General features: G+C 37.7%; 1 protein-coding gene across 1 annotated transcript in view; it reads right to left on the bottom strand.

The window, feature by feature from the left end:
* Positions 1 to 21,427, bottom strand: part of PPP1R1A (protein phosphatase 1 regulatory inhibitor subunit 1A) — a 135,567-nt gene that overhangs the window by 35,656 nt on the left and 78,484 nt on the right. The window contains exon 2 of the mRNA XM_063428315.1: positions 11,388 to 11,448. Within this exon, the coding sequence (XP_063284385.1) occupies positions 11,388 to 11,448 (61 nt within the window). The remainder of the gene's footprint in view (positions 1 to 11,387; positions 11,449 to 21,427) is intronic.

Genomic DNA, 21,427 nt, shown 5'->3' with positions numbered 1-21,427 from the left:
AGACATCTTCCAACTGCATATATGTGACACTGTCAGGCATACCCAATACACATTTCTAGCATTCCCAGGGATAGGACACTGATTGGTTAGATCACTGTAACCATGGAGTAGGTGTGGAAAGCATAAAAAAACAGAAGACAGTAAATATGGAAAAATATATATTTACCTATTATTTTCAGCCTTCAGAATGAGGCAATTGTGTCATGCAAAGCTACATGTTTTAAGTGATGCATGTCCCTTTAACTTGCTCTGACACAGATAAGTTACAGGGTAGTTTCCAGGCTAATTTACATTGCTTACTGCTCAAATTAAGTCCAAAATCGTGGATATGCTGACTGTAAAGGAAACTACCATCACTGATAATAAAATGCATGCACTCATACAAAACTAAAATATGCATTAATGTTGAAAATATCTATTATTGTATCCCTTTGGTAAGCTGGGAGGGCTTCAACTTTATTCCGTACAAAAATAATTAATACAAGACACATCCTCCTTGTTATATTCCAGTCTTGATATGATGGATAAAAAGGATTTACATATTTTAGACAACAGAGAAAATGTGTGGTTGTATTTCTTCTCCTTTTTTTTTTTTTTTGTTACACAATTTTTATACTCAACCTTCTAGCTCCAAATAATATATATAATTTGCAAAGTTGTGTGCTACATTCAGTGCATGTCACAGAAACATTTAATGCATCAAAAATTTATAATACCAGAGTAAATGTTTGTTGTTATTATATTTATAAACTATAAGTAGAAGGGCTTACTAAGCACCATTACTATAACAGTCCATTGGAGAAAAACAAACAAACCACGGGTTCTGGTGTCAGCAAACGTTGCATGCTGACGCCAGACATCAAATAAATTCAAATAAATTGAATCTAATTTACCTATAACCTTTAGTCACTGTCTGAACGGCAAACACTTTAATTTCCAAGTCTGCAAGGTTGTTGTTTTTTTTCTTAAATTAAGTGATTTTATTACTTAGACTGTCGTTTAAGCCTATAGAGATTCTCTGTTTAGTGAACAATTTATACGAACATCCAACTCCAAAGGGGAAAACAGTCATCTTTGAAGTCTACAAACAAAATGCTTGTAGTGCTAATAACCAGATTCAGGTCGTTACTCAATTTTAGCAAAGTCCAATTAACACTGAATTTGTCTTTATAAGAAACAGAAATTAGATCAACTATCTAAACATTAAAGGATCATTAATCTACATTAAAGGAATACTATAGGGTCAGGAACACAAACATGTATTCCTGACCGTACAGTGTTAAAGCCCCTATTTAGGTTTCTTGCCCTCCTAACCCCCTTGCCCCTCTTAAAAGGTAAGAGGTGCTGGGTTTGCCCACGACCCGCCTCCTTGGCTGACATCATCAGAATTGATTATCTTAGCCAATCCAATGCTTTCACATAGGAATAGAGATGCATTGAACCAATGCAGAGCATGGAGATGCTGAACGTCAGTGCTGGAAGCACCTCTAGTCTGAGTAGTGGTCACTAAAGGTGTTCCTAGGCTGTAATGTAAACACTGCTTTGTCTCTGAAAAGGCAGTATTTACAGCAAAAAGCCTGCCGGTGTTCTATCATTGTGCTATACCCCGTCAGATTTCTATACCCTCGTCACTTACAGGATCCAGCTGATTCCCCTCCCCGGAAGTGACGAGGATATATAAATCTGACGGGGTATAGCACAATGATAGCACAAACATTACATCACCAATACATTAAGCTGTAGTTGTTCTGGTAACTACAGTGTCCCTTTAAGATATTTGTTGATTTCAATTTTTGCTTGCCAAAAACTCATTCTTACCATACTTATATCATAGTATAAATTTGTAGAGGATGAGAGCTGAGTACTGTGGCGAAACCAACCTCGCCACTGGGCCCTGGAGAAGCCTGTTTGCCCGCCTCCTACCTGCTGACTATGGCCCCTGGGTTATTTGGGGCATATTGTATTTTTTTGTGCGACTACTGGCCCTTTAAGCACAGTGAATGGTATTTTATTGTACTGCTGCTGGCCCTTTAAGAACTGTCTGGGGACATATTGAGACTTTGGGTAACAATACCCTTTAAGACTATGGCCCCTGAAAACGAATGGACTTTTATTCGGTGTGTATGGCCCTTTAAGAACCGTCTGGGGACATCTTGTAACTTTGGTGAACAATGTCCCTTTAAGACTATGTCCCCAGACCTGTAAAATAACTTGTTCCTGGCTTTCTCCCACTTGGTTCAGTAAATAGGGCTTACTGAACCAAGTACCACACAGGCGGACCACCCAGAAGTGAAAGTGTGCAGGCAATTTACCTCCCAGGCTGTGAGGTTACTGCAGGTTAATTGCACGTGGCGGCAGCCATCTTTGTTCAGTCGAACGCGGTCAGCGGTGTATGCTAAAGATTCTGTGGAACTGAAATCGGCTACACATTTTACCGAACACCGCTGACCCTTACCTTCTCCTACACTTCGTTTTTCAGCTCCAGAGACTAAGTCCCGTTCGAAATGGGACTTAGTCGTTTTTCGGCATGAAATTGACCGACCGCACAGGCCAAATCTATGGAACTGTTTTGGGCAGGAAATTGTGCTTGCGGCCGGTCATAAAGGGACCTCCAGCTAACTTTTGATCCACTGGAGGGATTTGGCTGATTTTTGGAAGTGTTTATGTTTAAAGTGTGCTGATTCCAAATATGTAATTGTTATGAAGATGTGATGTATGGTTTTGAAGTTATAAATATTGTGTAAAAAGTATATTTTAAACTGTATGCATAATAGGATTATGTGTCACACTAAGGGGAGGGGATGTGTGGGTTGCACCCGTGATACTATTGGTTATTTTATGCCTCCCCCTGGGTGTGGCCTGTATGTGTGAGATGGAAATAAAAGCCAGGCTGGATGAGCCAGTCCAGAGTTCCTGTTTTACCCTCAAAGTGAAGTGTCGTCTCATTATTGGGGGAAGGATTTATTGCATGCTGTTCCAGTTGACTGCTAGGAGTGTAAGCCTATTCGTATGGTTCCTATTCAACGGTCTACAGCATTCCTATGCTTGAGAATATTTATATGCTGAATCGGTTCGGTGATTGTGGTGTCTGCCAGAGTGCTTGGAGTCCTCAGGAAGTGCTAGGAGCATCCATTAACGGAGGTACCCAGTCGGGGTGCCAGGCGATCCGTTACAAGTACCACACAACAATATGTTAAACTCTAAACATTCAGATTTTGATAGTGATTCACATTTACATGTTGCCCAATTAAAAGGGATCTGTCACTTCTCTGTAATGGACACCATTTAATACAACATTGAAATCACCTACAATTTTTGTTAACCTTTTATAATGTGAAGCTCCATTTTCTTTTCTTTTTTAATTCAAGATTTAGCAAGCTACATCTTAATCCATTTTTGACAAGGACCTTGATCTGCCCCTGCCCCTGATCTGCTTCCTTGACAGTCTCAGCCAATCCTATGGGAAGCATTGTGATTGGCTAAGCCCACCACTTCTGATGATGTCAGCAGACAGAGGCAGTTCACAGGCAGGGGCAGCAGCTTCAGACTTGAATACAAGTAAGATTTTACTATATTTAGAGAGGCAAGAGGGGGCCAGGGGGGCTTGATGGTGGTTTTAACACTATAGGGTCAGGAATACACGTTTGTATTCCTGACCCTATAGTGCTCCTTTAAAGAAGTCAAATTGTAAGTATATATGTTTTATTAGATATTGTTGTTCCCTAGTACTATTATTAGTGTGAGTGGGTAGACAGTATATTTATTTAAGGGATGGTCGGCGGCTTTGGGCACCCTAGCAACGTTTTTTTATTGGGCACACTGTTTAATTTAGAATTTCTTATCTCCTGGTCTATTAATTGTCTGCTAGAGCCTCGTGCATGTTATTAAAGTTTTTAAAAGCATGAGATAGTTATTCACAAACTAGATAGGCCTTATGTGCTCCATTCTTAGAGACAGTTTGATATACGGTATCTCCTAAAAGTGAGTACAGCCCTCATATTTTTGTAAATATTTTATTACATCTTTTCAGTGACAACACTGAAGTAATGACACTCTGCTACAATGTAAAGTAGTAAGCGTACAGCCTGTATAACAGTGTAAATTTGATGTCGCCTCAAAATAACTTGACACACAGCCATTAATGTCTAAACTGTTGGCAACAAAAGGGAGTACACCCCTAAGTGGTAATGTCCAAATTGGGCCCAAAGTGTTAATATTTTGTGTGGCTACCATTATCTCACTTTTGTCAGATACTGTATGTATATTATTCTGCTATTGCTATATTTGCTATAGGTTACTCCTGGAGCAGTAATGCTTCAGTTGTTTCTGCTCTATGCTTGTGAGTATTATTTTATCTACTTTTTTTTTTACTATTTTTATCATAATTGAGAACACTATTGTTACCTTTTCTATTCTTCTTTGGAGCCTTGGATGACCAGACGTTGTTGATGGACGCACTTTTTCTCTATATATTCCGTAAGCGGGAATTATACCGCTGTACGCCCTTCCCACCAGAGCTGACCATAGCTCTTTTAAATGTGAATTTTCTACCTCTTGCTATTTTATTGTATTCTGGATTTTAGACTTTATTGCACTATTGGTTGCCTCTGTTTCTCTTTTTATCTCCATATAGCGAACAAGCATCTTGAGACATTTTGACGCACCTATTCCCACTGAAGAGTCCACCCATCTTCACTCTATCAAGTATCCCTGACTGTCTATTGCTGCTCTAGTGAAACTTTTTATTTTTGAACTAGTTTATCTTTGTTGGCGCAGCCCTACTCCATCTCTTCATATGGCTTTCTTGATCTGATGAAGGATTTGAGGGGTTTCCTTTGTTTGGGTTGCTGCTTATTTACATATTGTCTGTTAATTAGCGCTGACTTCCTGTTGTATTGAGTTTATGGGTTATATATCCCATGATGATTTGCCAGACTAAAGGATGGCTAACTATCTTTGCAAATGCTAGACTTGTGCAAAACTTTATTTTGCCCATAAACAAATTATTTTAGAGAATGAAAATATTTAGAATCCACACCTGGGCAAATCGATTAATCCAGGAATTAATTAATTCATTGGTTTGCACAAGTCTAGCAAATTCTATTCACAGACATCAGCTGATGTGCTAAGCCGATCAATGCTGTGCAAAAGTGAAAGAAAATAACAATCCTTGCAAGTCCGAGCTCGGGTGAGGGTGCCTTGGGGACCTGCGATTTTAGTCAACTTCTCAAAAATGGTATGACCCCGAATTTCGGCAAATACAAGCACCATACTAACTAGCACCATAACCAAAAACATGTAGTGGTCATAGTGTTTACACTGCACCATTAAATGTTTGGTTTTACTACATACAGCTGATAATCCAAGTAACACAACACTAGTAATAAATACTACATTCTATTAATACTCTATCTTCAAGGTCTGGTAAACATCTACTCGTGCCAACAAGGCATACTGTTTACCAGTTGTAAATCTAAAGCAAAACTGTTACATTAAAAAGAGGAAAAATAAAATACAAAAACCACAATGTAATCTTTCTCTGCAACTGTACTTTGTTTTCTATCTTCTTAATGAACAGAGCCACATGTAATTGAAAAAGAAATTAATTTAATTAAATCAGTAATAATATGATCGTCTGGGCAGTGAGTTGAACAGCCTTGGTATTATCCTTCATTTCATCTTGACATTTTTTCCCACTCATCAGCTTTATCTACTGTACTGAAATTTTTTATCATTTCTCACTCCGCATTCCACCACCTTCCTCCGTATTTATAATTCCCACCCTACCTCTAGAATGGGAAGACATGGCAATGCAAACGGGATGGTGAGCAGTTGAATAAATCAATTCTCTAGAACAGATCTATGCAGGGACATGGTTTAATTAAGAATGAACCTCATTGTGTACTGAAAATGGCCACTCCAAGCAGATGTGCTGCTGGGATAATTAAGGAGACACTCTGTGCACGTATGTAAGAAATACAGCAATACCATGAATGCGTACAATGCATTGATTTCTGTGCAATTTAGCATCTATTGAGCTTGGCTAGTAAGTCAAATGAAAAAAATAAAAATCTTTAACCCGTCTCCTTCCAGATCCATGTATACATAAGCTTTGCAAAGAAAGGCAAATTGAAAATGAGCCCATAAAGCTCTAACTAACATTCCCTGTTCCCAGCCATGGTCTTATCCTGGCACAGATACAGATATATTTGCTAGGGTTAAATTCAGCCCCCTGCTTTTCTACCAAGAGATTGTAAGTGCTTGTCTACCCCACCTGCTCATACACTGTAGAGAAAGCTTCACATATGAATATTCATGCTTGAGTCCAGCAGTAAGAACAGAGGAAGGTGGGCTTAGGACACACATCAGGGGTCCAACACTAACCTACACTGTGTTGTAAAGTAAAGATGCTTGGTGTTAACCAAGTAACTATACATTAGGCATCAAAACAACTGTAGTTGAATGAAGCAGTTTTGGTATATAGATTTCATGCCCCAGTAGTCTCACTGGTCAATTATCTGCCATTTAAGTCATTTTCATTTCTGTCCTTGCAGTCCTAGCCACCACTCCACAGCCTGCATTAAAATGAATTAATATGCTTTCATTTTCAATCTGATGTTAACTGACTTTAAAAGTGTTTATCTCCTGCTCTGTAAATTGAACTAATTACACACACGAGGCTCCTGCAGGGTCTACAAGGCTATTAACATAGATGAGATATGAAATTCTAAATGAAACAACGTATGCAATAAAGTAAGTTTAAACATTAGATCTTTCTTTACAGGAAGTGTTTAGGAAGGCTGTGCAAGCCACATGTGACTAGGGCTGCATAAACAATGTGATTTAACTCCTAAGTTGCAGAGACTGCAGGGGCATCATCTATACACCAATACTGCTTAATTTAGCTAAAGTTATTTTGGTGCCTATTGTGTCCCTCTAAAGACAATATTTGTTTTTACATTCCAGAGGAATTTTTAGGAAGCTGTTTCCAACAATGCCATTAGGTCCCATACAAACAACCATATTTTTTAAATATATTTTTTGTCACACCTACAGCATGATAATTTTTGTCACTGTCAGAAATATTACAAACTAAGCTGTGGCTTCATAATGTCTAAAACATTTCAGCAATGTGTGAAGCATAAAGAAATGAAGAAATAAAAAGTGTACACAATATTTTTTATAACAGTAGTCGGTATTTAGTAAGCTATTGTTTGAATGGATAAGTGAAGGAGTTGCCTAGAAAGACAGCGGGAGGAACTAGGTATAGACTTTTTTCAATTTATCAAGGTGAAATATTGTTTATGGGATAGAACGACTTATGACAATATACATAACATAAAAACAAAAACAAAAAAGTTACTTGTGCACCATCCCAAAGCCCTATGCACATATATACATAAGCACAACCCATAGCCATGTTGTTATGTGTGGCCACCTACATGGTTACACCTAAATTCTATATATGTTATTAAAACAGGTTTGAATACTATTTTCTTTTTTTTCATACACATATTTGAGGCTGTGATAGTTCCCCCCCATACATCTACAGTCCCCTTCCCATTGGTTCCTCCCTCCCTTCCCCACACATGCAGACAGATACACATGCAGACACACACATAGATACACACACATATACAGAGAGACACATACAAACACACACACACACACATACAGACACATACATACAAACACACACACACACACACATACAGACAGACAGACAGACATACACACAGAAACACACACATACAGACATACACACACACATACAGACACACAGACCTAAATTGGTCTTTCAGCCAAATTTACTAATACTGAGTAAAAATAAATTAGTATTAGTAAATTATGCCCCTACTCGCTATACCGCCAGTATGGAGCATGTCTATTAAACAGTGTCTATTTTGTCCCGAAGTTCCGAATTGCAGAAGTCCTGAATTTCGGAATGCCGAATTGAACCGAAACTTGAGTTTAATTTGACTATTTAATTTTGTATTCACTATTTGAGCTTTAAAATATTAATAAATGTTTTACAATCTACTGATATGCACAGTTCTGTTTTGCTAAACTTTAACTCAAACATGTAGGTTATCAGAGACCAATGTAGATTGCTTGCCCTATAAAACATCAGTGACATGCAACAAAACATGTATTTTCCATTTCACGCACATACTGTGTGTATCAGATAATGGAGAATATGTTGGCTTGCACTATATCACATGAGACAGCACTAACAACTCATAAATAAACCTTCATTCTGGATAGAGATATCACTGCCCCAGGCCCTTCTCATTTGTCACATAGCTTTCTAATCTTGGTCCCGTTGACATATAGATGAAAAGAGCACTATTTGTTTTCCCCTACTTATTTAAATGATAAGACAAAGAACAACACATATGATAAAAATAAACATGACCAAAAACAAATTGATATTTGTTTCTATGGATTGTTTGGGTTCTTAGTTGTAATATAAATTCCATGTACAATATACAATAATTAGTATTTTTCTTCTCAAAAAAGACAGGAAACTTGAAGGGACACTCTAGGAACCCACACCACTTCAGTTTATTGAATTGGTCTGTGTGCAGTGTCCCTATTGCACTTAGTGCTGCAATGTTAAACTAAGTCTGCCAGAGAGCCAGTGTAGGCTCTTCCTGGATCCAAACAGATATTTGGTCTGGTAACTGATGCTGGACATCCTTGTGCTCTCCATGAGTACACCCAGCATCAGATTTTTCTCCATATGAAAGATTTTTAACCCTTTATTTTCTGTATTGGGGGAGGGGGCAAGGGATGGGGGGGCTGTCATGAGAGCTATAATGCAAGAAATACAGCTTTGTATCCCTTTAAGTGTAGAGAGTGAATTATACGGGAAAAAAAGTTATATTCCACAAAGTATTAGCTTATGGAAAGGTAATTAAATCAGGTATGATGACAAAAAACAGTTCAAATCAGCTATGGATGAGAGATGGATTACAAGTCCATTTTGTTTTGATTTTGAAATGTAATAATTACAAATCTGAACTGGTTCACTTCTCAAAGTGCTAGAATGGGCATGAAAATTAAATTAAAATTTTTTTTTTTAAAGTAAAATGAAAGGCACACTCTACTCTCAGGAATATAAAGATATATTCCTAACACTAACATATTCCTCTACCCAAGTGGCCTTTATTCACTTACCCGATTCCAGCACAGATGTACCTCTGGGCTGAGTCGCGCTCTGCCTCCTCCGATGTCAGGCGATGGAGAGGCCTAATGAACGAGCACGGTGCGTGCATTAGGACTTTCCCATAGGAAAGCATTGACTCAATTAATTTCTATGGGGTTTTCCTTGATGCTGAGGACGTCCAGCATCATTTAACAGAGTCAGACTCCATCCAAGAAGCATTTCTAGTGGCTGTCTTGTAGACAGCCACTAGAGGCAGTCTTAGTACTGCAATGTAAACATTGCAGTTTCTCTAAAACTTGCAGGACTACAAGGACAAGGACACTGCACCCAGACCACTTCAATGAGATGTCTATATTGCATTTTTAACTGGACAACTCACAAACATTGCTCACTTGAAATGCACAAAAAGAATATGATTTTTCTTTTATTCAATTATAGGAGGACAGATATAAGAGTCCTTGGCTCTTCGTGTCTGTGTGAACTGCTAGGGTCACATTCTAAAACAAGAATAATACAAAATGATCTTAATGGGCTGTCCAAACTATAAGAGACTGGCTGTCAGAAACCTAGACCAACGTTTAGCTTGTCAATGGTTGCCCTGTTTGCTCATTACACAGTCCTGCAGATGAAGATTTACTGTCGACTCATTTTACAATTGAAAGTTTAATAAAGCTTTTTTTTTTTTCACGTATTTAAATCATTTATGCCGCGACAGATTTTGGCTGGAAAAGACAAGTACAGTACATGCCTTCTAACTATTCAAGAACCCTTGAACATAAAAAGGGATGGAGCAGATGGTCTCATTAGTGTGAAATAAAAGAATGCATAATTAGCTCTATTTAATAGAGAAAGAACTCTTTACTTGATGTAAAGGTGGAGTGAAAAAAAAGAAAGCTTTGTATTTTATAATAGTACATCTTGCATACTGCGACACTTACATATGTTCAGGTAGAATACAATGATCAATAATACAGGACTGTCAGCCGACATAAAGAGACTCATCATCTTGATATTTAACAAGCTGTATTTTAGTAGTGAGAATGTGCTATGGATGGATGTATATAGCACATATTCCAGATCAGTGATTAAGGTTTGCTTTTCTTTCTTTCTCATGTCAATTATCCCACCTCATACATCTAGCAAAGTACGGAAAGAAGGGATACAAAATGTATCCAGGTAATCTATTTGGATATTTATATCTAAGCTGATGTGGGTAAAGGGCAATCCAGAAAAGTCTAGAAATAAGGTGCAGATAGTTTATGCACTGGGGTAGAGTTACCCAGAACTGAAAGAGTTGAAATTGTTATCATTGCTGTAGTGGTCATGGTGCCTGGTGGGCCATGGAGCTTTAAGAATAGTTTGATAACTTACTTGGGTCATGCCACTGCCTTCCCTGCTGCCAGAAGTATCTGCCACTGAGTTAAGTCCACTTGGGTGGAGCAGGGCAACGCTCATTTGACGCTCTCAGTCCATGAGCCGGCGATGCAGAGTGGAGTTTAGCTTAGTAGAGCTATCAAAAGCTCCTTGCAGAACAGGACCAGGACAGGCAGCAATGAGTGCCTGGTGAGGCCCAGGTTGTCAAACTGTTCTTAAAGCTGCTCTGTCATCCCCCAAACAATTTGAGCATATCAGAAAGACATACTCATAAAAATATCATAAAGAAAGGCTCACTGGATACAGTCAGTTACATTTGGCTTAAGTAAATATGAAAATTGCCAATGCGGTTGGAATTCGGATTAGGTAGACCACACAGGTTGATGGCTGATGACGTTACCACTCTGTGCAGGGAGTGAAGCAGGAGCCTAGCAGTCTGATTCCATCTCAGTGCGACTGAAAGGTGTATAAATATGGCAGAGGAATCTAGTTTTCTGTGAACGTAGCCGCAAGATTTTCAGGTAATGTACACAATATATAATATATACAATATAAAATATTTACATATACTTCATTAAAAAAAAAAAAAAAAGCCATTATTTTCATTATATGCTGCAAAGATTCTTGTAATAAAAAAATAATTCTGGTGATACTTGTCCTTTAGGTCACCTATGCTTTCAGTTCTACTGTACTCTGGCCTTAAATTTGAATTTTACTTCAAATTCTCATTTTAGTAAATAACCCTTTGGAGTCATAAATTATCATTTGGAGCATTACAATGACTGTCCATCCCAAACTCCACACTCAAATTAGGTCCTCTGTATGATAAACCACAGAAAATTACCTGGAGATGACTGGTCACTGCTTAGGACGAGAGTGGCAGGAGTTGGTCTCCGTCTACGAATCTATGGAGAAAACAAAAGGTGATGGTTAATTTAATAAAAAGTTTTAGCACTGGTACCTTTCCAGCCTACCTTTTTTTTTACATACTTCCAAGTAAAGCGAAATTATTTTTTAACAAGCATTCTAAAACATTTGACAAATCTGATTTCTATTTTATAAACCAAATTATATATTGTTTGTACATGCTGTAGTAGCTTACAGACAAGTTGTAAAGGACAACCTACACACAGAAAGATTGTATCATGTGTTCCATTCTCCAAATTCTGCCATGCACCACTGGTATAGAGCAAGTACCCACTATCTGCATCAATCAGGGCACCTAGAACATTATAGCTACTCCTGTCTGAACCAACAGGATATGTCCTCTCACTTTGACAGCCCAGGAAAAAAAATGCAATTATTAAGAGTGGGAATAAAGTAATTCCCATTTAATACAGTCTGACTATAATTAAAAGTTCTTTGGAACTTATAAAATAATGAATTCATTCTTACAAATTGGAAATCTCATCTATTAAATAATGCAGTGTAGTAATTTCTCTTGTGTGAAGTGTCATAGCTCAGAATTCTAAAAAAAATTATTCTGCTATAGAAAATGTGTCTTCAGGCTCTGCTTTTCTCATCTTCCATCCGGATCTCTACCGGCTAACCGTTACAGGGACCCCAAGCTTCTAGATGCCTAGTGAGAGCTACTTGCTGAACACCAGTGTGTTTAACAATCTACAAACGCTCATTATTTGAAGAGTAAAAATATTGGATGTTTGAGACATGCCGCATCATAGATAATTTTTTAAAACAAAATCTTCGGGCTGCGTGCAAACAATACAAAATCAGAGAGCATCTCAATTACGCTGACAGCTATCACAGCAGGAGTCATTATAAATAATTAGTATTTACACTTTTCTGTTATTATACTGTATCAACATTATAAGATCTTAAAGCAGAAGAAAGAAGATGCTTCCTTCAACTGCTGTCGGACGTTCATCATGTCGGAATGAGATGGAGTAGCTTTAAAGATGGCAAAGAGCTATCAAAATCCGTATAGATAGGTTTAGATTTGTATAGAAAAAAAGTTTTTTTGCAACCTGTGTCTAGTTAAACTTGTAAAACAAAAATAAAGTTAGAGGGTGAAGTTGTTATGCCAAATAGGGACAGACTGGTGTAAAGAGAGAAATAACTGAGGAAGCTTTTCTTAATTCTCATGGGACAAGATATGCATTCCAACAAAGGCATCTTGAGACAAGAATAGGATAGTTTAAGTGCACCCCAAATTTAAAGCAGCACATTAGTCTTCTTATATAATATGTTAGTTTAATTTCAGTTCCGGATAACAATCAAATCAGAGGTGTACATATGGGTGTTAAGATGTCAGAGAACCTAATGAGTTTCACGCCTTAAGACATTCTTACTCATAAGCACTATGAGTAAGTGTCACTTTAGGCGTGAAAATCATCGAGATCTTTGGATGTTGCCCACTGTAAGCTTATCACCAATGTCTAGTTGTGTGATTATATATATATATATATATATATTTTTTTTCATTAAATATATTTAATACAATATTAACATTTAAAGGAAGACATGTGGTTGTAATATTTCCTTACTACTTTTTATAATACTCTACAGAAGTCAGCTAAATAAAATTGTAGGTATGCACAGAAGAGTATTTAATAGAAATAACAATAGTTTTTTGGGGATTATAGGTTCCCTTCTATTGATGCCCACGCCCCTTTGTCCACTGCCCATTCCCTTTCTGTAAAATGGAAGATACATTTATTTTACTCAGCTCCCTTCGGGTGCCAAGATTTTTCTGCTGCAGTCTCCAATTTTGCCTCCATTGATATCAGCATATCTGCTAACATCACCCTCTATCTAATCCAATCTAATGCTTCTGGGGACAAGAACACATGCGTGATAAAACCTTGCACTGTTCCAATCAAATACTCCTATCAGCAGCATTTGATTGAAGAACCCAGTTTTAATCGGGCATGAAGGTGGAAGCACCTTTACTGGTTGCCAGGAAGACAACTGACATGAAGTTGTCTGGGTGACTTTAGTGGTCCTAAAATGAATTACTCACCTTTTCCCTAACAGCAAGTCTCCCACGACCTTCTTCTAAAGTGACATAATCTCCAGGATGACATTCCAATCCAATGCTCTGATTCTGCCATAATGAAGAATTAAATACAATTATTCTCTATGGCAGACCGTGACAGCACTGTGCATGCACATTTATCATTACGGTATATTACGGTATGAGAGCCGGGAAGTAGAAACCATGCTTCCAAGCCTTCTATTTAGTGAAATAAAGGGTTTTGGATGGTAAAGTGGCTCAACCTGATGGGAGCCAGTGTTCCCACTCTGACTCCCTCCTCTCCTTCCTCCTCCCGTGCGGGTCCCGATGGTTGCTGGGAGGAAGTGACATCATCACAGGGGGCCTGATTGCACTGTTAAAGCCCTGCAGCGCTGATTGGGCCCCTTGGAAATACATAACCATTTGGTGGTCCTAAGAGCATGGGCCACCCGATGAGCCCCTGAACACATGGCCATGGCGGTTCTACTGCGTGGGCCAGGGATGCATTACATAGCTGGCGGGCACCACGGTCAAAGGGCTCCGCCGGGTGGCTGGGCCCCCTGAGTGATGGGCCCGGTCGCAGCTGCGACCGCGGTAATTCCGCCACTGACTGGGATCTAAAGAATCCAGTTACCACATGTTGACTCTTGATTGGAGCCCTATAAAGTAGGTATATGATAATACTGTAATTTGCTTTACAAAAAAATGCATTACATAACAGAAATTAACTTACTACTATTTTGCAAAAACACACACATGGTTATTTGCTACAGTGAATTTCAAATTTAAGGCAAAAATAACTCAAAAGAAAGCATAGCTGGTTTAGAGAATTTTCTTACTGTCTGTTCAGAAGTAAAGAATCCTGCTCATCTCTATTACTCAGTAAAAAAAAAACTATTGTATTACGTAATCCTGCTCTGCCTTTTGATAAGATAAATGTCAGACTTCTTTAATTACGTATAGCAAGGGTTATTCTAACATAAGAGCTGCAAATGTAGCAATAACTGGCAAGCTTAATGCTGCCTTTGTTTACTAGCCACTCCAGAAATGTCTGCAACAAGAGTGGTTCTATACACAATGTGAGGCTTAGCCAAATGTAAGTAAGTACTCTGAGGTTGCCATGGTTCTCAAATGAGGCTTTAAAAATAACAAAGTTGGCACCAGTGATTGTAGTTATCACAGTCTCATATTATATAGAAGGCTGGGCAAGATTCATTATTGTTTTCTTTGGAATTTATTTTATATTTTATACGTCACATCATAACAAAAATGAGTGTGAAATAGACACTTAAAGCGACACTCCCATGCCAAATAAAATATAAAGATTTACTCACTTTTCATCCGTTCAAGTGCCGCTTTGTGGGTGTTACTTTTCATGTAACTATTTCCTCCGACTGCCCTCCTCCTGAAGTCTTCTTTGATTTGCCCTGCTTGGAACACATCCACCAGCAGGGCAAATCTTGTGAGTGACGTCAGCATGCTGGCTTAGTTACCAGTCTGCCATCATCGGAATGGAATGACGTTCGGTTACTTTGTTCCTATACTTCCTAGCAGTCGCTAGAAGGACATTCCATAGTAACCACAGCGGATGCTGTGCTTACTATGGGTGGAGAACAAAATCTTTCTAGATCAATTGTCAGGCTCATTATTTTTTTTTTTTACTCGAGATTCCTATCTCTTTATATAGCAAAACTTGACCAAATTAATCCTGTAATTATAATTATATTTAAAATACTGATGTATTTTCTCGCATATCATACTGCCTACTGTACCTGTTATTATACTAATTTACTCTGTTCTTATTGTGCGCACTTACCTAAAAAAAAAATGATTGACAAAAAAAACAAATAACAATAACAACAACAAAAAAAACATCAAACAAGCTGACTAGCTTCTGATGATTGAGCAAACCATATCTTATGCCCTGGAGGCAGAAGTCATAATTCAAAATACAACAGTGAAATTAAATGAGTTACTAGACAGTGAAAATACAGCAAACCTTAAAGGACCACTCTAGGCACCCAGACCACTTCAGCTTAATGAAGTGGTCTGGGTGCCAGGTCCAGCTAGGTTTAACCCTTTTTAACTGCTATGTTTATATAAGGGTTAAGCCAGCCTCTAAATCCTCTAGTGGCTGTCTCACTGACAGCCGCTAGAGGCGCTTGCGTGATTCTCACTGTGAAAATCACATTGTAAATGCTTTCCTATGCGACCGGCTGAATGCGCGCGCAGCTCTTGCCGCACATGCGCATACAGCCGAAAGGGAGGATCTGAGGCGGAGAGGAGAAGGAGAGCTTCCCGCCCGGTGCTGGAATAAAGGTAAGTTTTAACCCTTTCCTCTCCCCAGAGCCGGGCGGAAGGGGGTCCCTGAGGGTGGGGGCACCCTCAGGGCACTATAGTGCCAGTAAAACGAGTATGTTTTCCTGGCACTATAGTGGTCCTTTAATGCTATTAAAAGCAATAATATTAAAGATAATGTGATCTTGTTCATAAACTGAATTTCTGAGCGAGCCCAAGGGCAGATCAGACCCTATATTAATTCAACACTTGCATATCACTCACTGAAACAGTTTATTTTCCTTAAGATGCATTCACTTAATAGTTTATTTGTTTTTGGCACAGCGTAAATGATAAACATATCATTGATTTACATTATGCATTGTCTGAAAGAAACAAAGCTTCTATCACACAGTTTGAGGTAGTCTTTGGAACATAGTCTAAGTTCTTAACAATTGATAAAACGTACAGGGAATTACAGAGTGCACATAATGTTAGTTCACATATGGTGGTATGCTGAGTAAATAATAGCAACCTGGAGGGCCGGATGTAAAGATTACAACCATAGAAATAAAAACATAATGATGAGAGAGAACATAAAATGCAAAAAAAAATAACTGTAAAATAACCATGAAATGGACTGACTACCGCAAGGTATGGATTGGCTGCATTACTTTGGTGATCCTATTAAACTAAGATAAGTTGTGGGTTGGATCTTCTCCAATATATAACCAGGGTTCCCACATTTTCTGAAAAATATGGTTTGTGTTGTTCTGTCTGTGTGACATTTGCTCCCACCCTAAATGTTCATTAACAGCGGCCAAAATTAATGACAGATATTGCACCTTGTTAGAGCGCCAGTGACGGACAATGTTTTGTTTTTTTTGGCCACTACAACATAAGTAACATAGTACACATTTTAGTGATTTTGGAAAAGAGGACAAAAAATGTTAAGAACCATGTCAGGGTTGGGGAACCCGCCACCTTAGGCAAAGAGGAACACAGGTTTTCATATAAGCCGTGCTTTGACTTTGTTAGCTTCCCGGGAGATTTGGTGCCTTTTGTAAGGGTTATTCAACCTCTTAGCATTTATAGTCATAATGTATAGCCACGTAAGTTATTAGAGTAAGAAAACTTAATAATTAATTCCCACAGTAGAAGAAGAAAAACACAATAGCATTTAAAAGAAGAAAGAACATAAGTCAATTTCAGATACATGTACACTAAATACATCACCAAATCTATTTATAGCTGTTGCGCATTATTTAGTTTTACTTTCCTGACATGTTTTGAATTACCAGTAATTAAGCACATTTCTCTATTGGACTACGAATATTGGAAAGCTGTATGCCCCTAATTGATCTCCACAAAACCAGATCTAGAGATATAATTAAGTACATCAGAAGTAGGCCACTTTATCCCTGCATGCAAGCTGCACTGGTTATCTTTTTATCATTTATAATGCAGCAAAGTGGTTCGTGCATCAACATGCCCCTGCATGCAAAATCTAAACATGATTTTCCTGTTATTTCCTAGAATGCTTTGACTGTCTGAGTATCCTATGGAAGGGGGATACTAAATTAGTGCTGCAGAAAGGAGAGATTCAGAAGTGCTTCCCATAGTACAGACAGATTATATAGTCACACAGCTGCCCTGCTACCCCAAAAACACATTGATATACTCTGATCAGCCACAACATTAAAACCACTGACTGGTGAAGTGAATGGCATTAATTATACCATTACAATGTCACCTGCCAAGGGGTGGGATATGTCAGCAAGTGAACAGTCAGTTCTTGAATTTCATGTGTTGGAAGCAGGAGAAATGAACAAGCAAAAAGATCTGAGTAACTTTGGCAAGGGACAACTAGTGATGGCTAGGCGATTGGGTCAGAGCATCTTCAAACCGGCAAGTCTTGTAGAGTGCTCTCAGAGTGGCCAATTGAGAGTGGAGAACTTCTAAAGACTGCAGATAGCAAAAAAAGCTGTTTTTGTTATGTAAACCCACATAAAACATGCAGGACACATATATCTACTAGATAGTTTAAAAAAATAGCTACAGAGTATTCATTTAACATAGCAGCTTGGTTTATTGTTTTCTCGTTTTAATGGGCATTACTCACTAAAACTGACCACACTGCGTTCATTCATTCTGTATAATGAATTTCAAAATAAGGTAACAGCCTTATAAAAAGACAAAAACATTTTTTCCTCTAGCAATATAAGTTCATGTTCTCAAGCTTCTGGCAGTGAACGTTACCTAATCTTGGGGATAGTTGACAGCTGTTTGTCAAACATTGTACATAGTGTCTGTCAACCCCTATCCCTTCCACTGATTTAATGGGAGTGCTTACTAAATCCCATAATTACCTGCTCAGGATATGCAATTTAGTCTTCATCAGCAGTTCCATTTATTACCGTAACAAATTTGAGTGAAAATGCTTCCGTGGCCAAACTGTTAGTAGTTTACCAATAGTTCTGCTCGTAATTTTATAAATGGAAAATGAAACGCTGAAAGTCAGTGGATTTATAACTTTGGAAATTACTGCAAATCACTGCAGATATAAATCAAAGTCAGAAGGGACACAAAAAATAAACAGGCACCTACTTCCACTATACACGCTTATACAATGACTCCAGTTAAATTGCGATTGGTGCTTAAAAAGCCATTGTGTAAAGCACTCATTGGCAACCTCCTGATGTTGTGGACTATATCTTCCTGATGCTTTACCCACATTAGGGCTGTAAAAACATGATGGGAGATGTCGTTCACAACATCTGGAGTGCCAAAAGTTCCCAATCCTGGTAAAGATTTCGCTGTGCACAGTTGTACTTTAGTGTATCAAGGATATTAAGCATCAGCCAAGCACATTTTCTTTAAAATGGCTCATTTATTGAGGTAATAGTGTAGCTATGCCGGCATGAATCATAAAGGTAGGGGTAGGCAGATATACATCATTTAATAAATAAATTGGCGGGTGAATTTGATTTCGGCAATCAACAGAAGCACATAAAAGAAAAGTAATCAGCACCTATTAACACTGCAACGAGGAAGAGTTTTATGTCGAAAAGCATTTGCTGTATTCTGTATGCTGAATGCTATATGCTGTATTATCATAAGGACTTTATTGCGGTAGTGTTCTTACACACTTCTTATGCACATGTCCTGTTTTTATATATTTTCTCTGATAAACGTCTTGGAAATCATCACCTGCCTGATTTCGCCTGTGGACTACTATCCAAGCCAAAGAAATATTGGCACCTTGAAGCTGCTAACAAAGAGCCTGACACGTCTCTACACTTGTTAGTGTAACCATACATTTGTTTATTTTGTACTGCTATTTTATCAGGTTACACGATGTACTGTTTTATTCATTTCTTATAGATTCCTATAATTGTATCCCTACCAGCATTGGGACATTCATTGTGTCATATCCTGTTAAGTATATTATTTTTTATTCTCTATTTTGACACTTGGTGTTGTGTATACTAAATAGTGGTTTAACTTCTATTTATTCATTAACTTATATTTCAAGGTGATAGGGGAAACACCTTATCTACACATACACCTACCATCTAAACCTTTGAATCGCTTATACACCTACTGGTATCCAGTATCTCTCTTTTTTAGATATATATCATTGTTATAATAAAAGTGCATCTAACACAGTTTCCATGGATAAATGTAATTATAGCATAAATGTATTCTTCACCATTAATTAATTCTTCCACTTTTAGAGGAAACCGTCATACCCTGTCAGCTTCGGAAGACAGAGTGAAACGAAGAATGTAAACTCAGGTCAAGTGAACAAATAATTATTCATCACTTGACATGCAATACACATGTGAAAATGGAATTCTAGAACATAAAAAGTCTAATATTTTTAAAACTACAGAATAAATAACAGAATACAAGCAATATATGATCAAAGTTTTAGTGAGATATATCAAAATAAAGATCACAGATACACTTCAAAAGGGTTCTTCACATTCTTAGATTAATTGTCTCCCAGATAATGAGGTCTTTGGTTATATTTCTATATTCTATATTTCTATATTTCTATATTTCTATGAGAACAATATATACTGGAGAATATAGAAGAGGAAGAGTAGGAAGAGATTTGAAAAACATCATGGCTGTATTTTTGTTAGGTTATTGAATCAATCTTTCCAGAAGACTTCTGTTGTTGACTTTGTGGTTTCAAAGGCACTTTTTATTACCAAAAGGGGTCCATGTTATTGCGAGCAATAAAACTTCCAATAGGAGACATAAAACTATTGTGTGTAAAACTTGTGCAATTTAATTCTCTTTAATTAGGCCAAATTTACTTTCTTCCTCTAGTGCAAAAAAACTTGCGTGCTAAAAGTGATATCACAAGCAGACAGTGACCGAACTGTCCCAATGATCCAAACAGGACTGTTGTCTTTAATCCACAGTAAGTCCAAGAATATCTGGGCACACGGTTGCTCGAGTCATAGAAGTGTTTATTGGAACAAAGTACACAGACATCATTGTGACCTTACCAGGAGTTTTGTCACTTAGATAGATTCTATGTGGTATAACATAGAACTCAGATGATGCTTATAATTTACACAGTAAATCATTTGCTTGCTTAAACACCAATGTAAAGCTTTTTTAAACTTCCACTGTATACCCCTGATCCAGTACAAGCTTAACAGTGTACCGGTCAAATGTAAATCTTCTATATTACAAGGACACTCCAAGCACACTACAGCATGCAGGTGAAGAATATCTTTGGAATAAATATGAGACTGGCTTCAAAGAAATGGCAAAATGCTCACAGCTTACTGGCTGATTATGTCATTCTGTGTTTCTAAAAACAAAACATTATAAACATGCTTCCTATCTTTGATTTATAGACATACAGACTCCAGTAATGATGATCATAGCTGTACCTTTACATTGTAACTGAATGTATTTCAGGACTCCAGTATGTCCACCGAACAACAAAATATCACCTTGTTTACCGATAAAGTAACGGCCTAATCTCACATTAAAGCTTTTTCCATTATACTCCTTTCACTACTTCACAATGACTGCTAATGATCAGTATTTAGGTGGGATGCTCAGTTTCGACTCACTGATGTGTCATGTGAAGGATATAAAGTGCCATTACAGAAGATAATTGCTCCTAGTTAATTAGGTAATTTAGTTACTTTATTTTATTTTATTTTATTTATTATTTTACTTTAATGGTCAAATTGCTTGATATTTTGTAAAAATGTATTAGGTATTTTTGTCCACACTCAAGAATGATGTGACTAACAGGCCTGGGTGGAACATTTGTTTTTGTTTTTCTTCTACTTCTCTCATCCAGAGTTTTGTATTTTAAGGACCTCCAATAACAACACCCTTGGTCTATATCACAGCTCCCTAAGTTACTTTTTTATGCTGATCCCTGTGGACAGTAAGAAGCAGATATCTCATTTTTGTATTTAGATCCAGAAGTAAAGGTGGTCTACGTTGAGCAGAGTCTTTGGTCCCTTGTCAAACTGACAAATGGTGCTAAATGTTCTGGACAGAACAGGTGGTGGTACAGGAGATGAATAAGATAATCCCATTGAAACCTTAAGACATATTGTAACGGATCGCCTGGCACCCCGACTCGGTAC

Source organism: Pelobates fuscus, chromosome 1 (genome assembly GCF_036172605.1).
Source record: "Pelobates fuscus isolate aPelFus1 chromosome 1, aPelFus1.pri, whole genome shotgun sequence".
NCBI lineage: Eukaryota > Metazoa > Chordata > Amphibia > Anura > Pelobatidae > Pelobates > Pelobates fuscus.
The sequence above is the reverse complement of the archived record's forward strand: the minus strand, read 5'-3'. Positions and strand labels throughout refer to the sequence as shown.